Raw genomic sequence first — 26218 nt, forward strand, 5'->3', positions numbered from 1 at the left:
ACACACATACATGACAAGGTGAAATTGACCTAAAACCCAGTTTTAGGCAGTGATTTTTTTTAAAAACCAACAATTAAAACAGTTATGTCTTATGTACAGACGCCTGTATGTATTTTAAGACTCTGTAGTTCTTTGGATATTGAGTAAGAAGTAATTAGCAATTCAAAATACACTTTCAGTTCCTCTGTGCACAAAATGCTGTTTGATAAATCATGCCATGTACAAAGTGTCAGTCAAAAGCCGTCAGTGACCTTTTAATCATTTCAGTTTCAACAGGCAATAAAACATAAAAAAGCATAAAAACACAACAAAGCTACAACCATGTTTCCTTTTTTAACATTCAGTCTAGAGTTCAGATGTTTCCATACCTGTCATAACAGGTGCATTACAATTACAATGTTTGTGTTATCCACAAATAATAAAATATTCACACTCATTCACAAACCACTGTACAGTTATTTAAACTTTCTTTAGTATGTCGTTTGTATGAAAGACAACTTAAAAATACAATTAGCAGAATTTGCTAAAGTGTAGAAAAGTAAACAGTTCAGAAATACACACGCACCTCTGCACTGACTGGTAAATATAAAGTCCCAAACTGCACACACTACTGTACTAAGATCAAATTAGTACCTATTCATATAGCTACACTGAAACACTGTTTAATACAGTTTAGTAATAGATGGATTAAATTAATTGACGATGTGCGTATAAGCGATCACATATTTCTAGCCTTCTTAAAACCGACACTTCATAACCCGACCGTTAAAAGCAGCAAAACAAGCAGCAATGCAGATTCTGATTCTAAAGAAGCGAATGAGCTGCATCAGGACACTGTTGTTTTAAACCCCTTTGTTCTGTATCGCCTTCAGTTCATTTCAGTTCGTTTTTTATTATTGTCTAGTGGATGAAAACACGGCTTAAAATAGACACGGCACATAACCGAGAAACGCTGCACTTATTTATCTAGGAGTGATTTTGCTGAAGGAACCGACCGAACGACCGACGTCTTTAAGTGGAATTGGAAGGACCGACTGGAAAAAGAAATCTGCAGCACAGAACGTACAATGAAATCCTGAACCGGCATTTTTAAATCTAATTAAAAAGGAAGCAAAGAACCAGAAAACTAAATACGAGAGCTTTGGTTTACTTTGCTGGATTTGACCATGACCATTGAGTATTCGATTTGAATGCTAGCAGGTTAGACCACTGTTCCATCCCAGTGCCCACCTATATTGTCTTTTACCAGAATTTCTGCAGATTTGTGTTCCTAGATGGTTGTTTGTACTAGAGTAAGGAAATGTTTACTGAGGAAGCACTTCAGTAAGTCATTCTGAGCTGAAAATGAAAAAAAAAAACAATTAATATGAAGTTGATTTTACAGACAAACTGATCAATGTGGAACACTTGCTGATGGGAGCGCTTTTTTTCACAAGGCACGAGGGAATACTAAATGGTTTAATGAGTAACAAAATGATGAATATGCTACAGCCAACACATCAACTGTAAGAACAGTTTTACTCATCCAGAACAGTTCCAGAGCCTCGCAGATTCTGCCTGGCGCTACGCAGTTGCTCTGACAGCTGGTGGCGTCCCAATATATCAAAACAACATGATGCTACATCACAGATTCAGTTTCAGTATCAACACTCAGACCAAATCCATGGACTGGGAGTTGAGATGCTGCCAGGTGATGGACGCCATAACCGGGGGGGATAGACAGGGCGTTGCCGGCGGGTGGAGGGACGGCAGTGGGCGAGTGTTTCAGCCTGTGTTTCTTGAGCTGACCGAGTTCGCGAAAGCAGCAGCCGCACTGCGCGCACCGGTACGGCCGCTCGCCCGTGTGAATGCGCTGGTGCTTGTGCAGGCTGTCCAGGTGCCGGAAGCGCTTCTCGCAGTAGCGGCAGGGGTACGGCCGCTCGCCCGTGTGGATGCGCTGGTGCGTCTTCAGGCAGTAGAAGCGTCGGAAGCCCCGGCCGCAGATGTTACACCGGTGCACTTTATCCGTGGCCTCTACGGGAGGCATCAGACCCGGCGGCGCCTCCGCGTCGCAGACGGGCACGGGGGCGGCCATCGAGGACGAAGACGAGGACGCTGGCGCCGGGGGGTCGATCAGCTGCACATCGGATTCGTCTTCGACCTTGACGGCGCTCTGCTTGATCTCGTCGTTGGCGTCCATCACCTGAATGAGACTCAGCTCGCTGACGTTACCCGCCGGGGCGCCCATCTCGAACTCGAACTTGCTGATGTCACAAGCGTTATCGGGACCCTTCGCGGAGGAGCCGACGGTCATTTGTTCCTCCTGCTGCGCCCTTCCGAAATCCTGCAGTCCACCAGCAGAGGCGTTATAGTCTACAACACATGGAGGAAGACGTGAGGAAGGGACGGAAGAACATAAATCCACGTAAACATCAGAATCAGAAGGATTTATAAACGCTCCAGTGCAAAATGTTATCCAGTTGTTTGGGGTATAATACTTTTTTTCATTCATTTCATAGAATATACAGAATTTTATCTATTGGGGCAACCATGCTTACTCTCGGGTCACCAATTATAGGGGGTTACTATTGGTGCACCATATTTTAGGTCAATACAGCACTTAAAAACACTTTTAAAAAATGCATCGAAAAGGAAGGTGACCGTAGAAAAGTCATTTGTTTTTTTAATTCTTAATAAATGTATTTATTTGTTTATTTATTAGGATTTTAACGTCATGTTTTACCCTTTGGTTACATTCATGACAGGAACAGTAGTTACTCATCACACAAGATTCATCAGCTCTCAAGTATTTTTTTTTAGTCATGGACGATTTTGTATCTCCAGTTCACCTCACTTGCACGTCTTTGGACTGTGGGAGGAAACCCACACAGACATGGGGAGAACATGCAAACTCCACACAGAACATTTACATTCTCAGCATTTAGCGGACGCTTTTATCCAAAGCGACTTACAGTACTGTGACAGTATATTGTCTAAGCAATTGAGGGTTAAGGGCAGTGTTGGGACTTGAACCAGCAACCTTTGGATTACTAGTCTGGTACCTACTAGGCCACAACTGTCCCTAGGACCTGGGGATCGAACCCAGGACCTTCTTGCTGTGAGGCGACAGTGCTACTACAGTAAACTACATTTGGCACATTTAATATCATCAGACTTTTGTAAATTGACCATAATGGCTCATTTAAAGAATCAATTTATTTCCAACTCGTCCACTGATCCTTTATTAAATAAAAAAAAAGCATTTTCTCCCCTGTTTTTAGCGCGTCCGATTGCCCAGTTGCGTCACGCTTCCTCTCCACCAATGCCGATCCCCGCTCCGATTGAGGAGAACGAAGCTAACCCACGCCCCCTCCGACACGTGGGCGGCAGCCGTATGCATCTTATCACCTACACTTTGATGAGTGCAGCTCAGCGTCGTGTACGGAGAGACACACCCTGAGAGCACTCTTGTCTCATCTCTGTGCAGGCGCCATCAATCAGCCAGCAGAGGTCGCAATTGCACCATTCATGCCAATCTTTGTTCATGTGGCCGCTCAGCCTTAGCCGGCAGGCAGAGCCGAGATTCGATACGATGCATTCGAGATCCCAGCTCTGGTTCCAGCGCGTCCTTTACTAAATACTGATTCTACTCACCTTTATTGATGACTGATTGATCTGCGATGTAAAACTGTTCCTCGTGTGCTTCCTCACTTCTGGGTACGGCTGGTTCTGGGTGGACTGGGGCTCTCCCAGTCTGGTTTTGGAAGCTGGAGCTGGAGTTCCCACCGCCGGATGAGCGCAGTCTTCTCCGGTTTATGAGGGTACGAGGCCAGTCGGGCTGCACGGTGGGCAAACACAGACCCACACTGGGCACGGATCTGGCGCTCAGAGTCCTGCCCGGGTTCCTGATGGATCTGGGCTGTGTGTCGCGGGTAGCAGAAGCCGGTTCTGGTGGAAACTGTACCGGGGGGTCATCGGCGGGTCGGTTCGGGTTGAGCAGCAGGCACTGCTGGATGTTCTTCTCGGCGGCGGACATGTAGTAGCGCATCGCCTTCAGCTCGCTCTCGGTCAGCTCCAGTCGGTCCCGCAGGCTCCGGTTCTCTCTGCGGGACTCGGCGGCTGCATCCCGGGCCTCGGTTAGCTTGGCACCCACGATCCGGGCTGTTTCCTTTAGTACCGTGTCCACAGCACTCCGGACCGCCTGTTCTATAGTGGAGGCGAGTTCATACTGCAGGACCGACACACTGACCGAGGAGTCCACCGACATGTTAGCTCTGTTTACACCCACTGTTAGCTCCGGGCTAACTAGCTAGCTAAGTCTGTAGTTCGCTATTTCAGCCTGTTTGTTTTCATCTCTTGTTGATTGGTTTTGTTCTTTAAGCACTTTAAACGCTTATAATCTGTACCAGTCCGTAATAAAACAGTATTTTTTGGGACTCTGGTGCTTTACGCGGTACGAACACGGGAGTAAACAAACCCGCGGCTCTCAGCTACTCGTCGCTCTCTCCGAACCGAAGCAGCGCTGTAGTGACGCACTATGTATGAAAGGAATCATGGGAAATGTAGTTCCCACATCCTAGCAACCGTTGCCACGGTGTACAATTGAGGCTTAAGGGCCTTGCTCAAGGGCAGTGGTGGTGGGGCTTGAACCGGCAACCTTCTGATTACTAGCCCAGTAACCTTGACCACTAGGCTACAGCGTGTCTACATTGTGTGTTTAATCCGCTTCATCCGATTTGGGGTTGCGGTTGGTACGGTTCACACACACACACACACACACACACACACACACACACACACACACACACACACACACAGAGAGAGAGAAACACAGGCTCAATGGTTTCTGCTTATGGCATCCATCACCTGGCAGCATCTCAACTCCCAGTCTGAGTGTTGATATTGAACCAGCAACCTTCTGATTACTAGCCCAGTAACCTTGACCACTAGGCTACAGCGTGTCTACATTGTGTGTTTAATCCGCTTCATCCGATTTAGGGTTGCGGTGGGTACGGTTCACACACACACACACACACACACTCACTCGCCCACTGCCGTCCCTCCACCCGCCGGCAACACCCTGTCTATCCCCCCGGTTATGGCATCCATCACCCGGCAGCATCTCAACTCCCAGTCTGTGGATTTGGTCTGAGTGTTGATATTGAACCAGCAACCTTCTGATTACTAGCCCAGTAACCTTAACCACTAAGCTACAGCGTGTCTACATTGTCTGTCTAATCCGCTTCATCCGATTTGGGGTTGCGGTTGGTACGGTTCACACACACACACACACACACACACACACACACACACACACACACACACACCAGCCTAACTGCATGTCTTCGAACTGTGGGAGGAAACCCACGCAGACGCGAGGAGAACCCACGTTTTTGCTTTGAGGCGACGGTGCTACCCACCTAGCCGGGCCGAGGCAGCACGGTAAGTGTGCTAAGTGGGTAGCACTGTCACCTCACAGCAAGAAGGTTCTGGGTTCGATCCCCAGGTGGATTGGTCCGGGTCCTTCCTGTCTGGAGTTTGCATGTTCTCCCCGTGTCCGTGTGGGTTTCCTCCGGGTGCTCCGGTTTCCTCCCACAGTCCAAAGACGTGCAAGTGAGGTGAACTGAAGACACTGAATTGTCCATGACTGTGTTTGATATAACCTTGTGAACTGATAAATCTTGTGTGATGAGTAACTACCGTTCCTGTCATGAATGTAACCAAAGTGTAAAACATGACGTTAAGATCCTAATAAACAAACAAACATGTTTAACCACTCCAGTACACAAACACACACATACACATATACCTAGGGGCAATTTTTGTATCTCAAATCAGTCTGACTGCATGTCTTTGGACCGCGGACACGGGGAGAACATGCAAACTCTTCACAGAAAGAACCCAGGACCTTCTTGCTGTGAGGCGACAGTGTTACCCACCTAGCCACAGTGCCGCCCTTTAATCATCTGTGCTATTGCATATTTGTCACACTCGTTGACTCATTAAATATAATAAAATGTGTTTTTCAAAAAGTAAAGTAAAATTAGCAAAAATAAATAACATTAGGGACACACAAGAACAAGGGCTCACTTGATCACTGCGTGTAAGACGTTTAGCATGTTCTTCTCATGTTCACATGGGTCTAACGAATAAGTAAGGTAATAGGTGAGTATATGTTGCCCTGATATGTCTGGTGTGTACATCCTTCTTGCTCACAGTGTTATGGAGCGGAGTGATTACAGAACCACCGCCAATGAATAAATGAATGAATGATGGTCATTTGCTTGGGCCAACTGCTGTTGCTAGGCAACCCCATCCTCAGAAACTACAGTCCCTAATGGAGCCCTGAGAGGAGCAGGGCAGGTGGAATGTACCATCGTGTGGATGGACGGGGGTGCATTTTGAAAGGGTGGGGGCGTTTTGTGTGTGTGTGTGTGTGTGTGTGTGTGTGTGTGTGTGTGTGTGTGTGTGTGTGTGTCTGTGTGTGTGTGGATATACTGTACATACTCCTACCGAATAGAAGTCATTCAGATAGGAGTAACTGCGAGACCAATTAAATCAGGTGTAATTAGGAGTCTGGGTGAATCCTTTGGGTGACGGTTTGGATCTCCGGAGAGGAAGAGCTCACGGTTCAAACAGCAGAAGAATTTTAATTAACGCTACATGTGAAGTTATTCAGTTCCCATACTTAAAAAAACAGATTGGTCAATTTGATTGACCAGCTAAAATGTTTGATGGTTCAGTTGGTCACTTCTGGATATTATGTTGATTGTTTAGCTGGTCAAATTGCTTGTCCAAGTCTCAACCTGTTCCTTGTACTAGACTACTACTACTACAAGACTACTGTAGTCGCCTCTGCAATCACCAGATCTAAATCCAGTAGACCACCTATAAGATGTGGTGGGTTTGGAAGATCTGCAGCATGAACGTGAAGCTGACAAACCTGCTGCACATCTGGAAATCTCAAAAGGGATTCTAGTATCTAGTATTAGTTTGGTGTTCCTAATAAAGTGTCCAGTGGGTGATTTTCCTACTCACTGGATCCTAATCTATGGGGCAATTAAACATTTGACGGACTCTGAATTTCAAAGTCCTCCAAGAATTTATAATGGGATTGAAGTCTGGAGATTAGATAGACGCACCTTCGCCCTTTTTTTAGCTGGACGTTTTGTGTGAATTGCTGAAGGAACCAGGATGGTTGTGGTATTAAAAAATACTGCGTATGGCTCACTGTGTATATTTTATTCCAGTTGTTTTCCTGTCTTTTGTCTGATCGTTTGTCTGAGAGCTATGGCATTATATATAAATATAGTGTGACACACCTGTCCAGGCAAGATTGGTGGTTCCATGAGTTCTCCCAGTGGAAATAACTGTAACTATTTAAGGTGTTAAGCTGGCATTGTAGCTTTTTCTATCTCTTCCAGACAGCAAAGAGATAATTTTTCTCTAGACCACGGTGCCATCTAAGTGCCAGTCATTTGTAAAGGTTTATTTATGAATAAATCTTTGGTTATGCCTAAAGGGAGCAAGAAAAATATATTGTGCATGAAGAATAGAACAAAAAAGGTTGAATACTCGGTTCCATTCAACCCCAAGTGTTTCTTATACTGTAATTTTGTAAATCTGTGGGGTAACGTGATGGGTACAGGTGATAAAGGGGTTAAAACCGGGGGGAGCGGGGCTGTCCTTTAATGGTACAGTCTGTGTAAAATGGGTGTGGTTGAATTTAGTGCATGAGACCTTACATTGTTTTACAGTGCGCTTTTAAAGGACACTGCTCAGGATTTACATTCATACAGAGGTCTGAACACCTAATTTAAATGAGATATATTTATTACGTGTATATATTTTTAATTGGATGTAGATCCGTGCTGCGTTTGGATTGAAGCGCTCTGGACTTATGGATGGTTTGCGCGCATCATCGGCCACATAGCCAAGTCGTTTATTTATTTATGTATTTATTTTATATGATTTTTTGTACATTTTTGTGTAGACAGACTATTCTTATTTAACACGTAAATATTCCGGGGGAAAGAAAAGCGATCCGAGCTAAGAGAAGCGTTTTGGAGATCTGCTGAACGATCTGGATTGTTGCATCGTATTCATTATACAGGATCTTCTGCTGAACTATCAAACAGCTTAGTGGCATTAAAGAGACTAAATCAGTACCAGTATAGTTCCAGTTCTAGTCCCAGTTAGATCCTCTGAAGGAATGAACTGACTGTGCGATTTTTCCTGCTGCGTTTCTGGATCTGCAGGCCGACCCGACCCGACCATCACCGACCATCATGTATCATCAGTAACGATTTTATCAAACAGCTTTTGGAGAACATCTGGGACTAAATCATCTCCTCAAGACCATCCTGCACCGAGCCTCATCAATCAGGTATAGACTATATAGTTCCAGAACTGTAGAGTATCGGTACTGTAAGGAACCTTGCAGGGGCGGGTCTGCGTTCTGCTGGGGTTCTGCTGGGGGTCCAGGGGTGGCAAGTGCCCAGTCTCTGTAAATCTGGACCTCACTGAGGACTCGTAGATATAAAACTGTAGATAAATGCTAGATTAAAAAATTTAACACAGTCACGCAGCTGGTTGAGTGGGTGTCGCACCGCAACACAGGTCCTAAAGAACTGGGTTCAGTTCTCGCCTCCGGTCGGTCACATTCCTCCCTTGCTGGCGTGGGTTTTCTTCTGGGTATTCTGTTTTCTCCAACCAGGAGCGAGTGAGTAAATGTGATACCCTGTCTAGGGTTTCAGGCAGGCTCAGGGCCCACTGTGACTACGACCAGGATACAGCATATAATAAAGTGAATAAATGAATAAACCTTTTCATCCTAAATGATTCATTAATATTTACCATTAAACTGCAAAGGATTCATATTTTCTCTCATTCAATCATTTGTACTATCCGCTTAAGCCTGGTCAGGGCCACGGTGGGTGTGGTGCCACTTTTAAACATCGGCACAAGGCAAAAATACACCCAGAGCAGAGCCAAATCCATCACAGGGCGGTGAACACAAAGTGAGCCGATATGAGGCTCAAACCCAGGTCCCCAGGTCCCATGTTGCTATGCAGTACCCACTCTCTTAGCTGTGCCATTGGCACCAGCAATTTAAACAATTAATGTAGACTTTGTGCCTAGGCCTTCCAATTCCTTGTCGGTTATTATGGTTGACTATAGTTGGTGACTTCTCTGTGCCCATATAAAAAGTACAAGTTTGACCGTGGCTATTTAAATAGTCCATGGAACAGTGGTCTCAACATTTAGAATTTGAATCTGCTGAAGCATGTGACCCTGTCCACAGTCAAGCGAGTTCACAGTCAGCAGCCTCTAATCCTATGGTTATATAACGCTTGCTTGACTGTGGACAGTGACACCCATGAATCAGGAGTTTCTTAGTCATATCAGACCTGTTTTTAGTGGTCCTATTCCATGTAGCATAAGGTGACAGTTTGGGTTTTCTTGTCGACCTTGGCGAGCTGTTGCAGGATCTTGACCACATCATGGTTTTAATGGGTGTGGTCACACTAGCCCTATTCGTGTGGACACATAGAAGTCAACTGCTTTAGTCAGTAATAATGTAGGTCAGTCCAGGTCAGAGGAACTTCATATAGGTATGGCAAACACCTCACATGAAATGACTGGAGGGCAGGATTGAACCCAAGTCCTCAGGTCCCCAGGACTCTGGTACTGTGTGGCCACTGTCTCGAGCTGGCTGCACAAATCATGAACCATCACTCGCTGACCATAGCGTGACATGATTGTTTATATAAGGTCCAGGAAGTTCCTGCTTGGTTCAAACCTTCACTTGTTCCTCATGCAAAGTTTTCAGGTGAAGAATGAAGTTCCTGAACGCGCTGCTTTAACGGGAAACATGCAAATCTGCGGTGTCTGCGGCGTCCAACTGATGCAAAAATGGCACTAAACTAATTTTGGAACTTGTGTGGAACGATTTGGCCCAGTGGATGCCAGAAAATTCTGAAAAACATCTCAATCCCGAAACCACAAGCACTAAAATGTCAGTGGACCATAAAACAGTTTGATTCTATTTAAATTCTGGTTTATTCTGGGTTTTTTTTAGATTTATATGCAACCAGACTACTAAGACACCTGATTATGCACCTATTGGCATTAATACCAAGCTGGAAAAGCTTTTCCTCAAGATTGTGAAGTCTGTGGGAATTTGTGCCCTTTCAATCAAGAGGCCTTTTGTAAAGTCATGCACTGACTGAACAAGGTTTGTTCCTATTCATCCCAAAGGAGTCCAGTCGAGGCCACTGGAGTGAAACCTTGTGTTTACAGACCTGGCTTTGTTCACAGGAGTGAAGATCAAATGTATATACACCTTTTAGCAATGGGCGTGGCTAGGTAGAAGGGATGTCCACATACTTTTGGTCATACAGAGTAAAAGAAACAAGATTTTCCCATTTTCTGCCCTATTTCTTCTATAAAACTTACCACATGATGCTTGACGATGTTTTTTGACTCCGCAGGTTGGTGACGAAGAATCTGAGGTTAAAAATCCGACGCTGCTGCAAAGATGAGCGAGCTGGAGCAGCTTCGACAGGAGGCCGAGCAGCTGAAGAACCAGATACGAGTAAGAACGTCCTGCTAAGTATACAGTGCTTCAGTTACCAAACATTAACACGTTACGACTCAAAGTTCATGACCAAACACGAGCAGCAGCTAACATGACGATGTATTTTTGATTGTTTAATATTGCATATTTGTTACACTGAATCATTTTCATATAACACAGATTGAAATGATTATAAAGGTCTGTTCGAGGATCTAGGACTCCACCGAATCACAGCGAGAGGCATCAAAACACATGTTTAGATCGATCAGTTTGGAAATTATTACAAGGCTTTGTCCAAAGATCCAGGACTCCACTGAACCACAGTGAGAGGCTTTAAAACACAAGTTGAAATCGATCAATTTGGAAATTATTACAAGGCTTTGTCCAAGGATCTAGGACTCCACTGAACCACAGTGAGAGGCTTTAAAACACAAGTTGAAATCGATCAATTTGGAAATTATTACAAGGCTTTGTCCAAGGATCTAGGACTCCAGTGAATCACAGTGAGATGAATCAAAACACATTTTTAAATCGATCAGTTAGGAAATGATTACTTGGCTTTGTCCAAAGATCCAGGACTCCACTGAACCACATCAAGAGGCATCAAAACACATTTTTAAATCGACCAGTTTGGAAATGGTTACAAGACTTTCTCCAAAGATCCAGGACTCCACCGAATCACAGCGAGAGATGCAGGTATTTAAAAATGTGACTCACTGAATTATAATAATGGGTCTGTTTTTTTTTCCAGGATGCAAGGAAGGCATGCGGTGACTCCACCCTTACTCAGGTAATTAACATACTAAACTAATTAATTAATTAATAATTAATATACGACTAAAGTCAAAAGTTTACATACACCGGGAGGGGACGTCTTTTGGAAATAAGCAGGGTGAAGAATGTTTATTTTTATGCCATTTAGCGTGGCAGTGGCAAATTGATCAACAGGGCAGTGCCACTGCCTGCTAATTCTTTGTTGGTGATTCCAGCTTGTGACTTCTCTGTGATAATATAAACAGGGTTAGTGTGACTGCACTTATTACACAGTACATGGAACAGTGGTCTCTTCACCAAGTGTCGTGTTTTAATGCTTCTTGGGTTACATCAGACCATCTGATGCATGCCTGTATGAATTTATATGGGCGGAGAGAAGTCAATCCATCACTAACGATGATTTAGGGAAGCCATGTAGCCACCTAATGAATAAACGTGTGTCCGTAGATAACGGCAGGACTGGATTCGGTGGGCAGGATTCAGATGCGGACCAGGAGGACACTGAGGGGGCATTTAGCCAAAATCTACGCCATGCACTGGGGCTCTGACTCCAGGTACAATACACACACACACACTCACACACACACACACACACACACACACACACTACACTGTTGAGCCACCATAGGGTTAAATGTTGGGCTGAGACCACGGGCACGGTGGCTCGGTGGGTAGCACTATCGCCTCTCAGCAGGTTCAATTCCCAGGAGGAATCCCCAGGTCCCTTCTGTGTTTGCATGTTCTCCCCGTGTCTGTGCGGGTTTCCTCCCTCAGTCCAAAGACGTGCAAGTGAGATGAATGTCCAGAACTAAATGCCCCCCAAATTATCACTGTATAATTCAGCCTCGGGCTGAGACCTCTTTAAATGATACTGCAGTGTAGGGTATATAACAAAAAGAATGCTGATAAATGGGGTACAGGGGGGCAACAGTGTACCAAGCAACAGTTGGGATATAGGCAGTAACTGTATACCCACAAAACTCATCTATACTGTAGGAGTTGCTATTAAAATCAGTGGATGTACGTACCAGATAGGTGTTCCTAATAAAGTGCTAGGTGTTCAAGAGAGGCTTTGTTGTCATTTCAGCTAAATATAAGTACATATTAAAACGAAACAACGTTCCTCCAGGACCAGGACCAGGGTGCAACTCAGAGCACAAGAGCAAAACAAGATAAAAAAGCAGTACAAAAAATATAAAGACCTAAAATAAATACAGAAGACGTTTCGAATACCGAAAATGTAAATGTAATCCTGCATTTATCCACAGGAGGGCGTCATTGTCAACCTCAAACCTGAGAAAACAGACTTGCTTGATGGTTTGCATATTAAGATACTGAGAAAAGTATTGGGACACCCCTTCTAATTATTAATTTATGTGTTTCAGCCTCAACAATTGCTAACAGGTGTAATTAATCAGTTATATAAGGGAAATTCTGTGCGTTCAGCTTTGAAGCAACAGTTTAGGGATGGCACGTTCCCGCCTCTGTGCACAAAGCGACGTGAAGAAAAGCTCGGTTTAAATAAACTCCTGACCTCAGCCCAACTCAACAGCTTTGGAATGAACTGGAACATCAATTGAAGCTTTGTAGACCGACATCAGAGCACAATCTCATGGTCGAGTGGCCATATAGTGTAATATGGTTGTGATGGGAAAATAAGAGCTTTGATTTCACCCTATGCACATTTAAGACATTTAACCTTCTCTATCTTTCTCTTTTCTTCTGTCAGGCTGCTGGTCAGTGCTTCACAAGATGGTAAACTCATCGTCTGGGACAGCTACACCACCAACAAGGTGCTCCACACACCGGTCACGATGATAAACCAGTACACAGATCCCATTACCATCTCACAGGAATACGAAACTGATTTTGGTGTCCTGTGTGAGGAATAATACACACACTGATGAGCCAAAATATTACAGCTGCTAACAGATGTAATAGATCAGTTATATAAAGGAAATTATGTGCAGTTTAGGGAAGGTCCTTTCCTGTTCCAGCATGACTGTGTCAGTGTGCATAAACAAGCTCTATAAAGACATGAAGAGAAGCTTGGGTTCAAGAAACAATACCAGTCTACTCAGACTGGTAGACTAAACGTTACCAGAACAGCTGTAGTCTTGAAGTTAAAGTACTGGTCTATTAATCAGACCCCACCACTGCCAGGTTGTCACTGTTGGGCCCCTGAGTAAGGCCCTTAATTGCTTAGATTGTAAGCTGTCAGGCGTCCAAATACTTTTGCTCTTATACCGATGGTAATATAGAATGTGACAAACCTGGTTTTCTTGGTGGTGATGTGCTGAACCCTGGTGTATGTTAATAACGTGTGTTTATTTGAACCGATCTGATTGGGCAGATCCACGCCATCCCGCTACGCTCATCCTGGGTGATGACGTGCGCCTACGCTCCGTCCGGAAACTTCGTAGCCTGCGGCGGCCTGGACAACATCTGCTCCATCTACAGCCTGAAGACCCGCGAGGGGAACGTCCGAGTCAGCCGGGAACTGTCCGGACACACCGGTAAACACACTGGATTTCTGCAACTGTTTTTGTCTGTGACTGAATGTTTGGATCAAAGCTTCCGTCTTCCGTCTGGTTCTTTAGCGATGTGAAGCTCGCCAGACCGTGCCAGCAGGGGTCGCTTTTTCACTGACAATGAGAAGCCCATTCAACCACATTCCCAATTCAATTCCAATTGAGCCTGTTAGACACCCGGCCAGGTCGGAAAGCTTGGTGGGTTGGCGCATTAGACCTCTGCGCCACCCGAGCGCCCAGTGTACGTAAACGTCTGACCTCTGCTGTGTGTCTGATGCTACGTTTCTCGCCAGGTTATCTCTCTTGCTGTCGCTTCATCGATGACAATCAGATCATCACCAGTTCAGGAGACACGATCTGGTAAGTTCGACTCTTTATTCACGCTGCGTCCTGTACTGCACCACCTACACTTACGGTCAGAATCATGTTTCAAAGCAAAGATGAATAACCGGACATAAGAAGCATGTCAGAACCTGGACTCCTGAGCAGTGGGAAGAAAGAAATATGGTTTGATATACTTTCAGCATAGTTTCTACATCTTATGTCCGGTTATTCATCTTTGCATCTTTGCCAAAGGATGCTTTCGAACCCCAATCTCTGCTGCCAGCTAATAATTACAGTTGAGATTTTGGTGGAAATCATCAGGTCCAGTGATTGGACTGAACATCAAGCAATTTTAACAGACGTGCACCCTATGGTGCAACCACATTTTCCTTACCTTTATACATACTGCAAAAATTGTTTGATGGACACCAGGATAACGTCAGGCTCTTGATTTAAAGAAGGTTTATGGGAGAGACTCAAGAGCAGACTGAGAAGTAGACCCAGTTCCCTTGTAGACGCTTCTGTACATCAGGTTCAACTTCTGCTCCACATTGTGCACCTAATTTTGAACCAGTTGGTGCATTTTTACTAAAAATAAACAAGTTCCAGTCCGGGAACGTTCGGTCCAACCACATCCATGGATGTGGCAAATCGTAGAGGAAAGTTACTGCTGTTTACTTCCGTTGCTGATGCATCCTTGGTTCCAATAAAACTGGTGCAAATGCAGTCTGGTTCTCTGAACAGCACCAAGGTTCTAAGTAGCCGGAATGGAACCAGTTCAAGATCCAGAGTTATTTCAGTCGAAACGAGCTGCCAGAGAGCCTCAGCACATACCGCCTCTCACTCCAGAGCCTTCGACTAGACTAGACACTAGGGGTCGATGTTGCAGCAGCCAGCCACACGAACCCCTGATGAATGGGGGTGTGATTTTTCCTCTCTGTTTTTCAGCGCTCTGTGGGACATCGAGACGGGACAGCAGATCACCGTGTTCTCGGGACACAGCGGGGACGTCATGAGCCTGTCCCTGTCCCCGGATCTGCACACCTTTCTGTCGGGCGCGTGCGACGCCTCCATTAAACTCTGGGACATCAGGGACAGCATGTGCAGGCAGACGTTCACCGGCCACGAGTCCGACATCAACGCCGTGTGTGTGAGTACCGACCGTTCGTCTGACAGAGCCAGAGGTGATCGCTGAGGGGAAAATACACGTCTGGAGATATGTGTGAGGATTGCACAGGGTTAGTAATCAGGAGGTTGTCGGTTCAAGCCTCAACACCTCCAAGTTGCCACTGTTGGGCCTTTGAGCAAGTCCCTTTATCCTCAACTGTATTCGATCACAATTGTAAGTCGCTTTGGATTGAAGCGCCTTCTAAATGATGGCTGATCAAAAGCCTCATGGGGGTGGAGTTTTACACTATATGGCCAAAAGTATTTGGACACCTGAACATTTTGTAAAGACTTTTTTCGGACGTGTATCTTCCCCAGCCGGACTACATTCCAGCATTATCCATTTCTTTAGCACTTCAGATCCAGATCCGTGTGAGAGCCGTTCTCGTTTTTACCCTCGCTGTTAATTTCTCCGCTCCTTTCAGTTCTTCCCCAGCGGCAGCGCCTTCGCCACCGGCTCGGACGACGCCACGTGCCGCCTGTTCGACCTGCGGGCGGATCAGGAGCTCGGCCTTTACTCGCACGATAACATCATCTGCGGCATCACGTCGGTGGCGTTCTCGCGCTCGGGGCGCCTGCTGCTGGCCGGCTACGACGACTTCAACTGCAACATCTGGGACGCCATGAAGGGAGACCGAGCGGGTACGTCTTCATGAATATGATCATGATTTTCATCCCAGACCATTAAAAGAGCTCAGATTATTAGTCATCCTCCACCATACTTTACAGTTGGCTCCTAGTTCAGAGCTCCATAGTAACGGTTTGGTGCAATCTGCATCTTTTAGGCCAACCCAGGCGACACAAACAATGCATAAAAAAAAACACAAAATAAATTATTCTTAATTAATAAAATTGGTGGTAATCTGGTCCCACTGTGGTTTACAAGATGTAACATAAAGCCTCCACAAGGGGGCATTATGTACAAGTTCATTTGTGTTCATGTGCCTGTTAAAATTAGTTTATTTCTTTTTTATTTCACTTATTTGGCATGCGACCCATCCAAGGGTGCACCGTCGGTAATGGGTCTGACCGACAAGGCTGAATCCTCACACGATCTGACTCTTCCTTTGTGCGGCAGGTGTGTTGGCCGGCCACGACAATCGGGTGAGCTGCCTCGGGGTGACTGAAGACGGCATGGCGGTGTGCACCGGCTCCTGGGACAGCTTACTCAAGATCTGGAACTGATACCCCAAAAAATGGCAACACGCCAGTCACGCCCATCGTCACACACCGTACGCCTTTCACTGTACATACACAGTCCTGTGCAAAAGTTTACACCCCCCTCGAACCCTCGACCAAATGCTTGAGCAGACCATTAAGGGTTAAATCTGTTCACAAACTGCCGAGTCCCTAAACCATGCTGGACTCCGACCCCCCAGGGGGAAATTTATGGAAGCCTGATTTTAAGAACACAGTTTGAGCCGGGGGGTGTAAACTTTTGCACACGACTGGACCTGCACATTGTACATAAGATGCTACGATGCCGTTCGCTTTATGTACAAGGCAGCACCAGGTTCGACTCGCTGGAGCTGAATGTGAATGTTCTTTTTTCCACACAAACACATGAATGACCTGTACATGATCCGCCAGGACTTTACCACCATGTAGGGCGGTGTGAAAAAGTAATCACCCCCCCGTTCTGATTATATGTTAGATTTCTTGTACTGATCGACGCCAGACAAAAAGAACACGAGTCAAAACACGACCTTTTGTAAAACCGTTTTATTTATTTCAAGGATTCTTGAGGTTTTATTTCAATCTGGTTTATTTAATTCATGTTTTTATTTAATCCACGTCCCTCAGATCACAAAAATAAAAGACAATTGAAATAAAAACTGAATCATGTGGTAAAATGTGTCTGGTAATTCTGGTGCACTTTAGGATTAGTTTTAGGATTCCCTCTTCTCACACTTGCACTTTTACTCTAAACCGATCCTGTTTAGACTTTGGACATACGTAAAAGCAATTTTCCTGTCTGCGCTACCCCTGCGCTGGCCGAGGAGAGCCACAGACTAGCACCCGTCCCCCTGCTTCTTTGTATCAGCCAGAGGTGGATCCTCACACACAGCCGTACCGCCCTTAACCTCAACTACTCATGTTGGAGTCTTGTAAATGGAAACCCTGTTGACCTTCTGCTCCTCAGACGTGCCCGGTCAGTGCGGTAGCACAGCTAAGCCTTGAACTCGAGAGCTTTACGTTCTCTGCGACGTTTTTTTTTGCCCTCCTGGGTTCCAATCTCTAATCTGCCTCTAAACAGGGGACTGGAGTTTGCTTCAGCTGGCAACTCTGTACAGCCAAAAGTATGCGGACACCCCTCCTAATTATTACGTTCCTAGTAATCGTAAGGCTGCTGGGTCAAGCCCTACCTCTTTCAGGCTGCCACTGCTGGTTAGAACCCTTAAGATTGGGCGCTTATGTTAGCACACCAGAGCTGACATCTTGAACTCGTCGGTTCGAATCTCAGCTCGGCTAGCTCAGGCTGGGCGCCTACATGAACAACGATTGGCTTGTTGTTCAAGGGAGGGGACGTTAAATTATAACCGATGCGATTACGACCTCTGCTGGCTGATTGATGGCGCCTGCACAAAGACGGGGGATAATGGGATCAGGGCGTGTCTCTCCGTACACAAAGCTGATACGCATATGAACTCGCCTCGTGCAGGTGAAAAGATGCAGTCGGCTACTGCACACGTGTCATGGGGGCGTGTGTCAGTCACGGCTATCCTCATTCAGAGTGGAGGTCAACATCAGTACAGAGGAAGCGTAATGCAATCGGGTAATTGGATACGACTAGATTGTATACAGTCAGAACTGTAGGTCAGTTTGAATAAAAGCGTCCACCAAACGTCATGAATGGAAACCTAAAGTCCGGTGGTCTGCACAGAGCCCTGACCTCAACCTACTGAACTGAAAATTTTGTGCAAGCCTGGTCTTCTGATCCAATAGAAGTGCCTGACCTCACAATCCATGACTTCATCTGACCGTCTGGGCACGAACCCTGGTGGAAAGTCTGTGCAGAGGAATAGAAGCTGTTATTAAGGAAATTCCATTCCTGGAAAACCCATATTAACGGCGACAAAGCTCACGTTCCGGGCGTCTACATACTTCTGACCATATGGTGTATGGTGGTGTATTTTGAAACGGCAGAATAAATCACAAAGCGTCCGAATTCAGATCAAAATCTTATTTTTATTTATTTATTTTTCAAACAATCGTGTATTTAAGACATTACAGATGTATGAGTTCATCCAGAAACACGGTAAAAACAGAAAACCGTCGTGACTTCGGCAAAACCGTCTCCCATCTGATCTCGCCAATGTAAACACTTGCAGAAAAACAAAACCAGTTTCTGAATAATTACTTTGCTCAGACCAGAACTTTTGGGTAACGGTAACGATTATAGAAAAAAAAAATAACACCCCAAAAGAAGAGTTATCAACCCATCACAGAGGATATCGACGTTAAGACCTTTGACCTCTCCTGGTTACCACAATCAGAATCAACCAAAGACAACAACAAACAAAAAGAAGGAAGTAAATGTGCTGAAGTTATTATTATATTACAAAAGAAATGAGGTCGAACTAATTTAACTTGGGTTGAATACAGAACCATGAAGCTTGGTGCTAATAGAAAACTGCCGCATCCTTTATATACGCACCCTATAAACACACACGTCCTGGACCGGGTCCGTACGCATCACGTGGCCCGCAGATAAAAGCATCTCATAAAACGTTTCGGTTCAATCCAGATCGTCCTGGAACAGATCTGAAGATGCTTCTGCGTTTAATGGAATGGAGTGTGAAGTGAAGAGAGACTTTTCCTATCATGTTACTGGAAGTCTTACAAATATCTGTCTGTTAAGGCTATAAAGCCTGTTCTGGGCTCTAGGACTCCACCGAACCACCTTGAGAGGCATTTCTCCCCAACAGTGACAACCTGGCAGTGGTGGGGCTTGAACCAGCGACCTTTTGGTTACTAGTCCAGTACCTTAACCACTAGGCTTTTAAGTGTCTCTAACACTAGGGCAGTTGTATCCCAGTGGTTTAGGTACAGGACTAGTAATTGAAAGGTCACTGGTTCAAGCCCCACCACTGCCACTGTTGGGCCCTTGAGCAAGGCCCTTAACCCTCAATTGCTTTGATTGTATACTGTCACAGTACTATCATTTGGATCATTTGTAGGCAACACTGCTGAGCTACCACCGCCCAAAATGTGTACACGACCATCTATACAAAACCATTTCTCTATGTGCAAAGTACATGGAACAGTGGTCTAACCAGGGACAACCAAACTGAAGGTGTGCTGTCTGCAGAAACCCACAAGAAACTGTAGAACTATGAAAAGATCCAATCAGTTTCAGCCACAGAAAAAGAAAAGTGCAGAAATCATAAAATCTGACTTCAAACGTGGGCATTCGAAGACCATCCGGCCACTGGTGCCAGCCACAAAGGTATGTGGATATATGATCATCATCTTACCGGATGGCTCATTTCAAAACCACGGACATGAACGTGGCTGAAACGATCTCCGTTCGGAGTGAGACTATGGGAACTCTTAACTCGACGTTCCAATTCATCCCAAAGGTGTCGAGTGGGGTTGAAATCAAACCGTGATTCACATTTCTTCCACAAACCGCGCCTCCAAATTGGAAGCGTGTCACTCTGTTAGTCATAATTAAAAAGGACGTCCACATACATTTCACAGCCACGCTTCATTACTGGCCACATATAGTTTCAGGATCAGGTTTTTATACTGGGAGGACTGGGATCTGGTGTCCGAACGACATGCATTCTGATCGGCTGTCGTCCGGACCGAATCTCCTCCTCTTGTTCCTTTCAGGGAATCATGAACAGTGTGTATTTGGATCAAAAATAGCTCTTCTATTCATACGTGCACCCACGCCAGCCCGTTTCTGAGGCTCGTTTAGAATAAAGACACACACACACACACACACACACACACGGAGAATGAGGGGTAAATCAGTCTTAATTCCCTAACCCAAGTGTACAGCTCTCTGGTAAATATACATTTGTGCTTAGATTATTACTCTGTCTGTAAAACTACTCTATAGAAATCTATTCCATCGATCGATTTTTTAAATGATCACAATATACGCGACTCCTATTCAGAACGATGTAGTAAAATAATGATTACACGATATATTCATTTAATTTTGATTCCATTGCAAAGAGGCCCCCGAACACGCTTATAAAAACTCTGTCTGTCCCAATATTACAACCTTTTATTGAAGTGACTGGAGCGTTTGGTCACTCTGGGGTTATACGGTTACTGACTGTAGTTCTGTGGTCTGTCGCTCTGAATGTACACTTGGTCACATCTCACCCTCAGATGTTCTTCACCTGGTGGACCGTTCTCAAAACCAGCACGGCAAAAACACTAGTGTAGGTCCAAAGTGACTTACAGTAGTGTGACAGTTTACTGTCTAAGGAATTAAAGGTTAGGGGCCTTGCTCAAGGGCCCAACAGTGGCAACCTGTGGCAGTGCTGGGGCTTGAACCAGAGACCTTTCGACTACTAGTAAAGTATATGTAAAGTACTGGACTTGTAATTGAAAGTTCCCTGGTTTCAGCCCCACCACTGACAGGATGCCACTGTTGGGCCCTTAAACAAGGCCCCTAACCTTCAATTGCTTAGATAATATACTGTCACTGTACTGTAAGCGTCTGCTAAATGCCGAAAAAAGTAAACGTAAATGTAGTCCAGTACCGTAATCGTATTAACGACACGACAGCATGATGTTGCAGCAGGTGCAGCAGTGTTGTTGGGAATTCGAAACACCTCGACGTCCACAAAAATAAAGGCCGACATCAACATGTAATCAGAAACTATCCACTAATAAAAGACTAGAGGACAGGGCAGTTAAAGTACTGGACTAGTAATCAAAAGGGTGCTGGGAAAAGCCCCACCACTGCCATGTTGTCACTGTTGGACCCTTGAGCAAGGCCCTTAACTTTCAATTGCTTAGACAATGTAAATACATTTACATAAGGAGGATGGTGACCACTCTTGGTTCTAACCGCCCACAAACAACAAAAGAGCCAGTAGGTGTAACAGTGTTTAGAAATCCCAACAACACAGCTGCACCTGCTGTCTGATTACAGTGCTGAGAGTGAGAACGACCCACCACCCAAATCAAATTTGGTTACATTAATGGATGTGGTAGGACGTCACAAAGTGTACAGAGCAACAACCGGCATTTAATTACAGTCAAATTCCCACAAAGTGCATCTATATCGGTCAATGAAAGGAGGTACAAGCTAGGTGTACCTAATACAGTCGCCAGTATTTGTATATAAATATATATAATTAGAATTTTACTATCTGAAGAAAACAACTGAAGAACATCACTCCAGTAAAATATTTGGTAATGGAGACCAGACGATAAAGGATTTCTAACCAAACCTGCACAGCCGGGGTCGAGAACCTCATCTTGCAAAGCCACACGAGACCAAATCATGATGATTTAGTATCTCCAATTCACCTCACCTGCACGTCTTTCGACTGTGGGAGGAAACTGGAGCTCCCAGAGGAAACCCACACGGACACGTGGAGAACATGCAAACTCCACACAGACTGCTCCAGCTGGGAATCGAACCCAGGACCTTCTCGCTGTGAGGCGGCAGTGCTAGGGAATTCTGATTAGTGGAAACTGCAGGTCCGGTTCCAAGGAAGAAGCACCCTGGATAGGGCGCATATGCATCACCCCCACATCCTCAGACGCAGCCAATCTAACGATAGCAGAACTGAGATTTCTGTGTCCGACCCCGGTTCTGTCCCAAACGGAGCTTTGACGGCCTGTTTCTGGTCAATGGAGCTCATCAAATGCAATGGCTTCTCGAGCCTGAACCTCCTCGAGGATTAAGTGCACTTTCTTTGGCGTGAGAAACGTCTCTGATTGCGCTGGCGTTGCCTCGTTCTACGTCTTCCCGAAGTGTCGGGGGGATTGATTTATCTTATAAATATAGATATTGTGGGTGTACTATTTTAAGACATGCACACACACCACCTTACACCAAGGCACTGCTAGAGACGGAAACATGGCAGTTAGAACGATACTGATCGCGCTCGTTTAAGAGTGACTAACGGTTTGAATGGGTGAGCATGTGCATTAAAGCGAGGTCAAACTATTTTTCAAGTGACCCAGGCGACAAGGGGGCGTTCGCATGTATTTATGCGCCTGTTTAAAATCCGTTTGTTTAATAATTATTATTTCTCTCTGCGACCCTTTTTTGGCTGGGGTTTGGCTGGGGTTCAGGTGGCGCAGCGGGAAAACACGCTAGCACACCAGAGCTGACATTTCAAACTCGTGGGTTCGAAACTCGACCTAGCCATCCGGTATACGACCTAGCCATACGATTGGCTGTCGTTCATACAGGGTGGGGAGCCAGACAGGGAACTCGAAGCTAATCTGCATATAAACCCGTCTCATGCAGGTGAAAAGATGCAGTCGGCTACTGCACACGTGTCGGAGGGGGCGTGTATCAGTTCGCTCTCCTCAATCAGGGCGGGGATCGGCATCAGTACAGAGGAAGCTTAATGCAATCGGGTCATTGGATACACTAAAAGCGCGTGTAATACAGATGTGGGGATGTGAAGGATTTTCTGTGGCCGTGAGTGACGACATAAACTGGGCGTGTCAGGGTCCAGTTGAAAATGCTGGACCTTTATTTCTCTCTGAGCTTTTTTAGTATGGGATTGTATTTATTTTATTTTATTTAGCTGGCATTAATTTCATTACTATAATGTAAAGTTATTGAACCGGTGCCGCCTTCTATCAACCATCAGAAACGGACCTGAAAGTGCTAAGTTACAATCCTATAAATCCTCTTTACGCACCTATAATTCTCCTATTATATCTAATATTGTTCTGTGATAACTCTATAAAAAGAACAGACAGCCTGAAGTAAACAAAACAACAAAAGAATAAAGGATTTGGACACAGGATGCACACAGGACCGGGGAAAGAAGTCGTCGTGATTGGTGATCTGCGAGTATTGCGGCGCTCGAGCCCACCAGTCACGCTTGCTATTGCTTTAGACCGCACTGTACGTTACAGTCTCACACTCATTCGCTCACACGGATCCGACCCCCCGTCCGAACCCCCCCCCATCACTTACTCACGAGCAACGTGACGTAAAATCAGGAAAGAAACCGAATGCACGTCAGAGTAAAAACTAAATTTCCCATGAGGCTGTTTGTCACATCAAATAGCAATTTGGCAGCATGAATGCATGTAAGGAAAATGTGTGTAAAAAAAGATATAACGAATAAGCGGAATTATGGCCTGCTCACACCGAACAGGATGCAATACAATTTATAAAAAGATTTAATGTCAGATCCCAGCCGGAGCCTGAACGAAACGCAGAGGTTTAGCAGGACGAGTCCGACCTGAACACACAGATTCTTCATTCTCAGCATGGTGCACATCAGTGTCGGTCCTCGATTTGATCTTTTACACATTCAGCCACTCACAGAGGATCGTACAAACGTAAACAAGGAATCAGACTGTAATGGTTTTTAATTACAAATTTAAAATATCTTGTTTGTATTAAAAATACTGGCAGAAATACTGTAACCTCTCCACATGTTTTTATTTTGCTTTGTTAGAAATCGCCTTATTAGGGACAGAAGGGGCAGATATTCCATTCCAATCGTTTAAAGATAGCTTTTAATGGCTCATTTTTTTCAGGAAAAAGGAAAACTAATTCACACAGACACTCTACTCAGGGGAAACCTGGTAACCTCGGAGGTGTACACTTTCCCAACTATTCTACTGGCTGTTCCTGTATATATTAGGCTTTGCCACAGCAAACCTGGTCTGCATATCAGTCTTGGCACATTTTATACATCCTCCTGGCGCAACCCTCATATTTTTATCTGGGTTTGCTTGGGACCGGCACTTAGAGCGCACCGACAAGTGCACCTACCAGTGGCTGGGCTGCTTCGGCTAATCATGTCCGTGTAGACACCCGACAGGCCCATAGCACACAGAAGGTTGCGTACTTTACCCTTAAGACACCCGAGAGCCCCAAAAGCGTTAATAACTCGGTGCATTATTTACATTTTCGTACACACGCCACCTCAGATTGACACTATATCTAATTCCGACTTAAATACTTCTCGTAGGTGTACTGACCGCTGCTCAGGACTGATCACTGGCGTTCTATTGAAACTCTCTTACGTTAGATTGAATCATCTTCCGAGTGAACAGGCCTCGGTGTTCACGCATTCCTGCTGCCAAAAAACACTCGAAAGCGAAAATAAACAGCTAAATCAGCTCGTCCGACCGACCTCGGTTGAAGGAGAACAGCACAAATACAGCACGTATTGCAATAGAACAGCAAGAGCTTATGAAAGTAGGAATAATACCAAATACCTATACATACAGAGAATATCAAACAGCCCGAGATATACTGGACACAGAGAGAAAAGTAAAAGCATTCTCCAGAGCGACCGGTCCGATCTCGGGTCGGGTCTACACGGCCGAGGAAAGAAAAACTTCACGACGAGCTCGAGCTGTCCGAGCTCCGTAATCCTTCCTCTAAATCTGCTTCATCAAACATAAAGAGTAAAATCAGATTTTCTGAATATTTTTAAACGCAACCGAACCGACTAGGCTACTAAAGTATACAGTACGTGTGAGGATGGAAAATTACAGATGCAGTACCGGCTAAGTGCGGCAGAACGACACCGATCACTCCGCCCGCTCTTTCCTGGCTGGAGTTTCTTTCCGTGTTAATGTTGGAATGTCAAAATAAGGCCCGAGCGAAAAGCACGCTGATCATCTAACAACCGAACTGAAGCGATAATGAGAATTTGTTCTGGTGCTAAAAAGAAACGACGTGAAGCAAATCTTTGTACAACGGGCTCGTATAGTTAGTACAACTATGTTGTGTGTGTGTGTGTGTGTGTGTGTGAGGACATTTAGGGAGTTGTGCATCTGTGAGCGAGTGCAGTGTGCGAGCGAAGCGGATTTATTTACAGCGCGTGTTCGTGTGCGAGAGGAGAGACGAGCAGAGCGAGTGCCGATCACGTGACCGTCACGCTCCATCACCAGTTCATGATGCAGTTTCTGTTCAGGGTCATGAAGTAAACCTGACTGCTTCCTCCAGACCTCACCGACGCGAAGAACACCTGAAAAGAGAGAGAGAGAGAGAGAGAGAGAGAGCGCGAGAGTTATAATAAAATACATAGCTAACATTCTACTCTGCAGGTAGTAAGACACTCTCCAGGTTTCTTCCTGTACGTTTAATGAAGTTTTTATTTGCCACCGTCGCCCTTGGTTTGCTCATCAGGGGTTTTTGGTCTGTCGGTCCTGGATTCGAGTTGCTTTGAGACAATGTTTATTGTAAAAAATGCTATAATTGACCCAATTTTTTTTTAAACGGGGTGACATGTTTACATTCATGAGTCACATACATGGCATATTAGGTTTGTATTTGAGTTATATAGTTATGTTTAAGGCCTAATTAAGGATCTAATTCACGTTTACTGGTTAATTTGCACTCTGATGAATCCTAGCAATCCTACGGCAATTCAGTTAGCAATGGCTTAGTCAAAATGTCTAAAACACGACTTGGGTCACTAAGTTTGGAAAAAACACAACCAATTCTGTGGAAGTCAGGGTCTGGGGGGGGTAGGTGTCAAAACATGGATAAGTATTTTCTAGGGCTGTCAAACGATTAAATTTTTTAATCGCGATTAATCTCAGAATTTCATATAGTTAATCGCGATTAATCGCATTAAAAAAATCTGTGTAAATGTTATAGAAAACAAGGATTTTTAAGTGAAATGTTACAATTAAAATGGTGAACACATTTTATGCTAAATGTACTGATGTTAAA

The 26218-nt window shown here is 45.0% G+C and overlaps 3 protein-coding genes across 8 annotated transcripts in view; 1 reads left to right on the forward strand and 2 right to left on the reverse strand.

The window, feature by feature from the left end:
* Nucleotides 1-229: 229 nt before the first annotated feature.
* On the reverse strand, nucleotides 230-4475 carry LOC134303327 (zinc finger protein 358). Its single transcript, XM_062988696.1, has 2 exons — nucleotides 3634-4475; nucleotides 230-2352 (listed from the first exon to the last, which is right to left on the reverse strand). Exons 1-2 carry the CDS (start codon nucleotides 4244-4246, stop codon nucleotides 1619-1621), a joined length of 1347 nt encoding a protein of 448 aa, XP_062844766.1. The 5' UTR covers nucleotides 4247-4475; the 3' UTR covers nucleotides 230-1618.
* Nucleotides 4476-8153: 3678 nt separating this feature from the next.
* On the forward strand, nucleotides 8154-17189 carry gnb2 (guanine nucleotide binding protein (G protein), beta polypeptide 2). The gene is made up of 10 exons (XM_062988273.1): nucleotides 8154-8365; nucleotides 10473-10576; nucleotides 11310-11348; nucleotides 11780-11886; nucleotides 13062-13125; nucleotides 13686-13848; nucleotides 14157-14223; nucleotides 15136-15337; nucleotides 15780-15996; nucleotides 16433-17189. The coding sequence occupies exons 2-10, from the start codon at nucleotides 10520-10522 to the stop codon at nucleotides 16537-16539; spliced, it is 1023 nt and encodes a 340-aa protein (XP_062844343.1). The 5' UTR covers nucleotides 8154-8365; nucleotides 10473-10519; the 3' UTR covers nucleotides 16540-17189.
* A 6351-nt stretch (nucleotides 17190-23540) lies between these two features.
* mink1 (misshapen-like kinase 1) overlaps nucleotides 23541-26218 on the reverse strand; it is a 36213-nt gene continuing 33535 nt past the window's right edge. For all 6 annotated transcript variants that reach the window (XM_062988217.1, XM_062988215.1, XM_062988219.1 and 3 more), the window contains one exon: nucleotides 23541-25508. In XM_062988217.1, coding sequence (XP_062844287.1) covers nucleotides 25425-25508 — 84 coding nt within the window. In that variant the 3' untranslated portion in view covers nucleotides 23541-25424. The remainder of the gene's footprint in view (nucleotides 25509-26218) is intronic.

The sequence above is a fragment of the Trichomycterus rosablanca genome, chromosome 26, assembly GCF_030014385.1.
Source record: "Trichomycterus rosablanca isolate fTriRos1 chromosome 26, fTriRos1.hap1, whole genome shotgun sequence".
In the NCBI taxonomy this organism is placed as follows: Eukaryota; Metazoa; Chordata; class Actinopteri; order Siluriformes; family Trichomycteridae; genus Trichomycterus; species Trichomycterus rosablanca.